This window comes from Telopea speciosissima, chromosome 2, assembly GCF_018873765.1.
Source record: "Telopea speciosissima isolate NSW1024214 ecotype Mountain lineage chromosome 2, Tspe_v1, whole genome shotgun sequence".
Classification (NCBI taxonomy): Eukaryota; Viridiplantae; Streptophyta; class Magnoliopsida; order Proteales; family Proteaceae; genus Telopea; species Telopea speciosissima.
The window spans coordinates 59553213-59560245 of record NC_057917.1 but is presented as its reverse complement, the minus strand read 5'-3'; the positions used below and the strand labels follow the sequence as shown (position 1 = coordinate 59560245).

Genomic DNA, 7033 nt, shown 5'->3' with positions numbered 1-7033 from the left:
AGTTAGGAGTCGCCTATTTATAATCCTTGGGTCTTACTGATCCAATGGCCGACCAGAGCTCAGCATAATTCAACGGCCCAGATCAAAGGACGTTTCGAATTCCCGAGCCTGCCATAATGACTCTGCTGATGTGGCACGGACACCCAACCGTCAGACCGTGCAACGTCAAATTCCCGCCAAAAAATAAGTCTGGCTCGACCGCGCAAAATCTTCCAGACAAGCCGACCTAGGAACCTCACTCATCAGTGCCGAGCCGACTCCTGATGAGTGGGGGGCCTGTGATGAGGCATAAAACACCCTACCTATCGGAGGTTGCCACGTGGCTGATCCGACCTCAGTCCGAGAACCGAGTTGAGCCGAGCAGGAGAATGGGCCGACCCCATCTTCGATAAGTCATCTGACAGAGCTAGGCTCGAGCGAGCTAGCCAGTGGTTGAGGCCAAGCTCATACAGGTCAACCAGACTCCTAGCCGAGCTTGAGGCTGAGAACCACCTCTCGGGCCGACCTCCTCTGCTGACCCCTTGGGCCGACCTCCGAGGCCGAGCCCTCCTCCACTGAAGCTGCCATAGCACCCCGCTGGAGATCTCCGGGCCACGTCAGCACATCCCGAGAATCACGGGATAAGGATCGAGCCACGATCCCAGCACAACACGGAATCGTACTCTACATGGACTCTTACCTTAATAAGAGTCCGACCTCGAAAATGACTCTCCACTCCGCTCTACGCGGGAGAACCTTCCGAAAGAAGGACTCCTACCATACTAGGACTCTTCCAACCGTCTCATCTCCTCCTCACTCTATAAATACCCAGGTATGGAGCACTACTCCTCATCTCACTTTTACTAGCAGTTACGCTGTTGCATTGGAGACCTGACTTGAGCATCGGAGAGTCCTAGGCCGGAGCCACACCGGCCCTCTTGTGCTCATTGCTTGGTTTTTTCAGGCTCATCCGCGGGCGAACCAAGCACCGGAGGTTTTCACACGCAACAAGTACCAAAATTCAAAAGGTCTATCCAAACCCCGTTTGTTAGTCGGGACGGTTCTTAATCGGTTACGATCCTAATGGGCTAATTCCATAATCGCCCCGTTAATGAAATAGATCCCAAACTAGGATCTGGTCCGATTTAATAATGGAACAATCTAGTTCTGGTTCTGGGTCTGGCATTGGAACACTTAAATAAGTCCGAAATTCCTAAACATACAAATAATCAAATATCAACCCTTATTTTTTATTGACAATTATGACATATTCCTTATAAATTATAACTATTAAATATTAACTATGATTAAATAAGCATCTTAAATGGATCTAGGTCAATCAGGTTCCAATCGATTATTTTTTAGTCTTTCGATTTTCTTTTTTTGGTAGAAAATGAATTTACTGATGTTGATACTCATATGTACATCACTACATCCTATGGCTTCAAACTCACAAAGTCTAGAGAGCCACCGAAAGAAATGCGGCCACTCTGTCCCACACGTGATGGACAGTGCCTTTAAGAGCATCTACAACATTGTTCAGAACCATTGGAAAACCCGTCTCAAAACCAATCTCATATCATTTAGGAATGAAATGATTCTATTCCAAGACCAAAAGGAAGAACTTTTCTTGGTCATGAAGCAATTTCTTTCCCTCTTAGATGGCTTTAAGTATTTATAATGAATGTAGGCATCTCTGATGACCATACGCCAACTCTTCCATCTCTTCACGCATTTAATTTGACCAACGATTGATGCCTTTGAGCTCCACTACTAGTCAGCAGATCCAACGACCATTATTCCACCACGTGTCTGGATTAGATTGGAAGATCCATTATGGACTTTGGACCTTAGACACATTATAGTAGCGTCCTCTGAAACCCAATTCAGGCCTTACTAGTTAAAGCAGAGAATGAATCGACCATTAGCAGAGAACCAACCAAGGTGGCAGTCTCTGTTCTTTTATTAAGGTTTCAGCCAGGCTCCGCATCTTCCTGGCTGTCCCTCTGTCTGGGAAGTGGGAACTAGGGTTAAGGTTTCTACACTTGTTTGATTCGTCTACCTCGCAATCGTAGTTGGATTCAACTTTTTGGTTATGAAATGGGGCTGTTGGAGACCTTCCTCGATTGGCTCCGGAGGTATATCCTCTTCTTATAATGTCCAATTTTCTCCATTTGATTCAGCGTGGCATGCTTTGTTCTTTTTTTCCTTTTTTTTTTCCTGTTTTTTTGATTTCGTGTTCAAATTCATTTTCATTCGGAAAAGTTCAAAATTTGTATGTGTAATAGAATGGCTCTACAGAAACTATGAATTCAGAAAATCAATTCTTCATTGAAGTAGTTCAATTTTATGGGTATACCTAGCTAATAATGCTCAAGTTCAATACCAAGATTTAGCAAATCACATGATAATTGTAGAAGTGGGTAATTCTACTCAGCTGTATTAGCTCATATAGAAACACCTGTCAGTTATTTCCAAGTTTGTGGGAAATATAGTCGTCAAAGGTGTAAGAAACCCGAATGGAAGTATGAGCACGGAGAAAAGTTACAAAATTGAAAACCAAAATGTGTATCAGTGGTCTGCAATAACCTATACTGTACTTTTTTCACCATTGGTTCGCGGCAACCTGCAATTTGATCTGTCTTCTTTATGGAGATTACTACTTACTACCTTCTTTTTTTGAGAAGGGTTTATGATGTTGTTGCTGCTATGATATTTTGGATTGTAGATTAGTGTTTTCTGCCTCTTATTCGTTGTTGCTACCAGAATGAAGTTCCCTGTTATGGGGGGGTGATTAGGTGGATAAATTCAAAGGTAGTAGTACTCACCTTTCATTCGGGGGAAGAGGAAAAAAAAGAAAAAAAAGAAGAGGTAGCTTAAAATTTTAAGGAAAAGCCCTCCTCCCCCCCCCCCCCCCAACCCCCCGGTGGCAGGTGGAATTTTTGCTTTGAATACATCTATGGACTAGTTCTTGACATTGAATCCACTAAGAAGGGGTTCTTGACAGTGAACCTTGGATTGGCAAACTGGTGCTGCATTTGTTTGAGAGAGAGGAAGAAGAAACCGCTTTTTATTTATTTTTGGCGCGTTAAGCGTCTGTTTCTATTTTACTGTATTGTATGAGGCTGTTTGTGGAAGAGTTTCCCTTTCGCAATTGAAGAGGAATTTTACTTTTTGGCAATCTTCTTAACTTGGAACTATGATAATTATTATTATTATTATTATTATTATTATTATTTGCAATTGACAAACTTGTCATTTCATGGGGACTTTCGAGGGAAAGAAATAGATGAAATTTTGAATATAAGAAATACAATTCTTAAAATTTTGTGCATATACTGATTTTTTCTTGAGTGACGGGCTTACAGTGTTGAAAAATGTGGAGAGATCTGATTTGGGGAATCATTAGTGGACTTTATCAGATTTGTAAACTTTTGGCTTGAATATGTTGTTGATAGTTGTCTATTGTTTTGGTGTTTCTGATAGAGTTCCTAATTTGTATTGCAAAGTGCTTTGTAGGTATTTTATACTTCTTAAATACATTCTTTCTATAGCCTTTAATGGATAAAATTTGAGGGGGGTGAAGAAAAATGAAAAGATAGAACGAAAATGATGCTGGCCAATTTTTACAAAACCTGCAGGTGATGGGCCTTAAAAAGAACAATAAACATAAATAAAACAAAGAGAATAAGGTAGGGGCTTGCTTACCATGAACAAGGCTTAGGTTTTACCATCAAACTAATGGAAAGAGAACCATTTCCTTAACCATAACCACTTAACCAATCCACTAAAAATTATGCCATTGACAATGCTGTATAGAGACAAAAAACCAGGCCCATTTGTGCCTATATGAATTTTACTTTAAAGAAAATTCCTAATATGACTAAAATTACATTAGCAACTCCCTTGAGTGCTTAACCCGTTTGCTGAATAAATAAAACTACTTATTTAAGAAATAACCCCAAAATAAGAATCCTAATCTTGCTTAACTTTCTAAAACAGAATTCCCGTCACTGACTGATTCTATCAGAAAATTGGTCATAACTTTCCTGATATAGTTTGAAATCACAAGATCTTGGTCTTGTTGGATAGGTAACTCCATAAGCTATCAAATGGTATTAACATCATGCTAAAAGAATGAGTTGTCGCCTTCCAAAGATAGACCCAAAGGAAAGTGAAGGAAATACGCAATTTCCTGTGTTCTCCCAATTGGTGTAGCATGTCCAAACCGCTGAATTTTCATTATAGGATGCTTTGGCATCAGAAAGTCCTATTCCCATTACTCTTATTTAAGGTATATTGTCAAAGGTTCTTGGTTTTTGGCTTGAGTTTGTCGCAAAAGAGATGTATCAGTTACCTTCAACAAATTCATGATCTCACAAATCTGGTGACATTGGAAATTATGGCCAAAATAGTTTCCGATTATTGATATGTATCTGGTGTATATGAAATGGTGCTATACAAAATACAAAATTACGTCTCTTGCCCTCGGCCATGTCTATAACTCAGGCAGAAGAGGAGGAAGAAGAAGTAAGAGGAGGGGAATGTCATGGTCAGATGAAAGAAACTGAGTGACCTGAGTCCAAAAGCCATGAGTGGTTCTTAGAGTGAAAAGTTTGAGTTGTCCTATTTGAAGTCTGATAAATTGTTGTACAGATTGTGAAATGCTCCGGTGGAAAACCCCATCGAAAATCCACAGAAGTATTTCATTTACCATCCCAATCCAGCGATAAAATGGAGCCTCAGGTCATCGCAACCATTTTCTTCCCCTCAGTAGGAATTCATGCTAAATTAGAAAAATTGCATTGCCCCCACCTTTACCAGAGGAAGAAAATTTTCAGTTATTTATATTGTGTTGTAATACATAACTACCTGTAAAATCTAAAAGAGCACTGAATTCCTTGTTTGAGGTAGATGGTTTATGCCATCCATTAGGTTGTGATTTTACACTTAATTTTGGAATAGATCTGAGTGATCTGCATAACCCCGTCACCTGGGAAGAGGGAGTAACAGTCGAAATTTAATCAGTCCTCTACTTCATTAACTTCTCCATATTCTGACTTTGAGTTTACAGTTTGTTTTTCAAACAGGAAATGGAGCTTTCCCTTATTGGACTTCAGAATGCAGGGAAAACATCTCTTGTTAATGCTATTGCTGTGAGTAAACACTATATTCTTTTTTCTCTTTCTGCTGATTTGCGACTAATTCTCTGTGACTTACCTATAACTTGTTAACTTCTATCAGACTGGAGGCTATAGCGAGGACATGATTCCAACTGTAAGTGCTATTTCCTCAAATAATTCAGTTTAAGCACCTAATGGTATATCACTGATTGTGTAAATTCTGAAATCTAGGTTGGCTTCAACATGCGAAAGATCACAAAAGGAAATGTAACCATAAAGTTTTGGGATATTGGTGGGCAAAGGAGGTTCCGCACCATGTGGGAGCGATATTGTCGTGGTGTCTCCGCAATTCTGTAATTCCTCCCACATTCCCATAATTTGTATATAATGAATTTCTAAATGTTTGATGTATGCTTTTGTTTAGTTGACCATTCAAAAAAGAGGTGGGGGGAACAAGTTCTTGGACTTGAAAGGAAAATGTCTTGTTGTTATAAAATGAAACTACTACATCAATATTATTGAAAAGAATATCAAAGCAAAAAACCGTGAGTTATGAAAGTGACATCAATATGATTGGGAAAAGGACGGAATTAAGGTGAACTATAGCCTATATAGCCATGGTACTTTGGATGGGCGAGTCCCCTAACAATGTCAGCTCTGAGCATATTAAATCTGTACCCATTAGTCATTGTGGATTTCCTTTGCTGGAACTGCATATTTTTTCCCCTTTTTCTCAGTCCTGTATATCTGCAGATCCGTGATGTGGGATGGGAATAGTTTGGTTTTGTGTCACTTACCTTTTGTCCTTCCTTGTAATGGCAGTTATGTAGTTGATGCTGCAGATCGAGATAGTGTTCCTATAGCACGAAGTGAATTGCACGACCTGCTCACGAAGCCATCCCTAAGTGGGATTCCCCTGTTGGTTCTTGGTAACAAGATTGATAAGTCAGAAGCTCTTTCTAAGCAAGCATTGGTAGATCAGCTGTGAGTTAAGAATTAATTGATCAATATAAATCATCTAATGTTTCTCAGTGTAGTGTTGATCTTTTCTTTTTCTTATTTGGTGTCGTTATTTTCTCTGACTTGTTTCTCTTATTCTTGATGTTTGCGACACGTGGGGTTAGGGGGCTGGAGTCCATGGCAGACAGGGAGGTCTGCTGCTACATGATCTCATGTAAAGATTCTATAAACTTAAACATTGTCATCGATTGGCTTATCAAACACTCAAAGACAGCAAATTGATTCCATTGCAAAGCTTTCATCCAGTTTGCAGGAGATTTTTTCTGTAAAGGCCCATTGAGATCTTTGTTAGACAATCAAATTTGAGAATCCATGCCTACCAATGATGGGAAATTTTCCAGGCAAAAGCTGCTCTTCACCGAAGTGTTTCTGTGCATATTCCTCCAAGAGAAGTACATTGTATAAGATGGAGTGATTAATCTAATTCTTTGTGAATGGTTTGTTTTCTTGGTTTATTATGTGAAGTTTTTTTATTGTTCTTTATATCTTGCTGTCAAGCCTGTTGTTTGTTTGTTTGTAATTGAAGGAATACTTTGTATTGCACGTTTGTTTGTAATTGAAGGAATACTTTGTATTGCATGTTTGTTTTTGTTGGTGCATCCCCGTAGAGAATGACAGTTTTTGAAAATAACATAATGACAATTAATTTTCTACTTAATTGTTTTGAAAATTCTTTTTTCATTCATGATTAAAATAACTTGTGGGAATAAGACAAAGGCCAAAAAAATAAGATTACAATAAGATTTTCCCTATATATTACAAAGCAAAAGAAGGCCTCATGGTAGAGATACCAACCTCATGACCGCCCTTTTTTGTAATATTATTTGGAGCATTTGGAATGGCTATTGGGATGTCATCTTTAGAAATCAAAGGTTTTATTCAAGAAGAATCCTTCTCAGAGCTATCTCCGG

The 7033-nt window shown here is 39.2% G+C and overlaps 1 protein-coding gene across 2 annotated transcripts; it reads left to right on the top strand.

Moving 5' to 3' along the window:
- The first annotated feature begins 1982 nt into the window (after positions 1-1982).
- LOC122649715 (ADP-ribosylation factor-like protein 8c) lies at positions 1983-6701 on the top strand. 2 transcript variants are annotated; one of them, XM_043842958.1, is made up of 6 exons: positions 1983-2117; positions 5054-5135; positions 5224-5256; positions 5334-5455; positions 5925-6086; positions 6227-6701. In XM_043842958.1, exons 1-6 carry the CDS (start codon positions 2080-2082, stop codon positions 6342-6344), a joined length of 555 nt encoding a protein of 184 aa, XP_043698893.1. In that variant the 5' UTR covers positions 1983-2079; the 3' UTR covers positions 6345-6701. The 2 variants fall into 2 exon arrangements, with proteins under 2 accessions (XP_043698893.1, XP_043698894.1); XM_043842959.1 differs by having other exon boundaries at positions 2014-2117; positions 5070-5135.
- The last annotated feature ends 332 nt before the right edge of the window (positions 6702-7033 follow it).

Bases quoted from the DNA above. Each gene is read 5' to 3' on its own strand.
- LOC122649715 (XM_043842958.1), top strand. From the start codon at position 2,080: ATGGGGCTGTTGGAGACCTTCCTCGATTGGCTCCGGAG. The intron at 2,118-5,053 runs GTATATCCTCTT...TTGAGTTTACAG, and splicing joins TTCCTCGATTGGCTCCGGAG to TTTGTTTTTCAAACAGGAAA. The intron at 6,087-6,226 runs GTGAGTTAAGAA...ACGTGGGGTTAG, and splicing joins CAAGCATTGGTAGATCAGCT to GGGGCTGGAGTCCATGGCAG.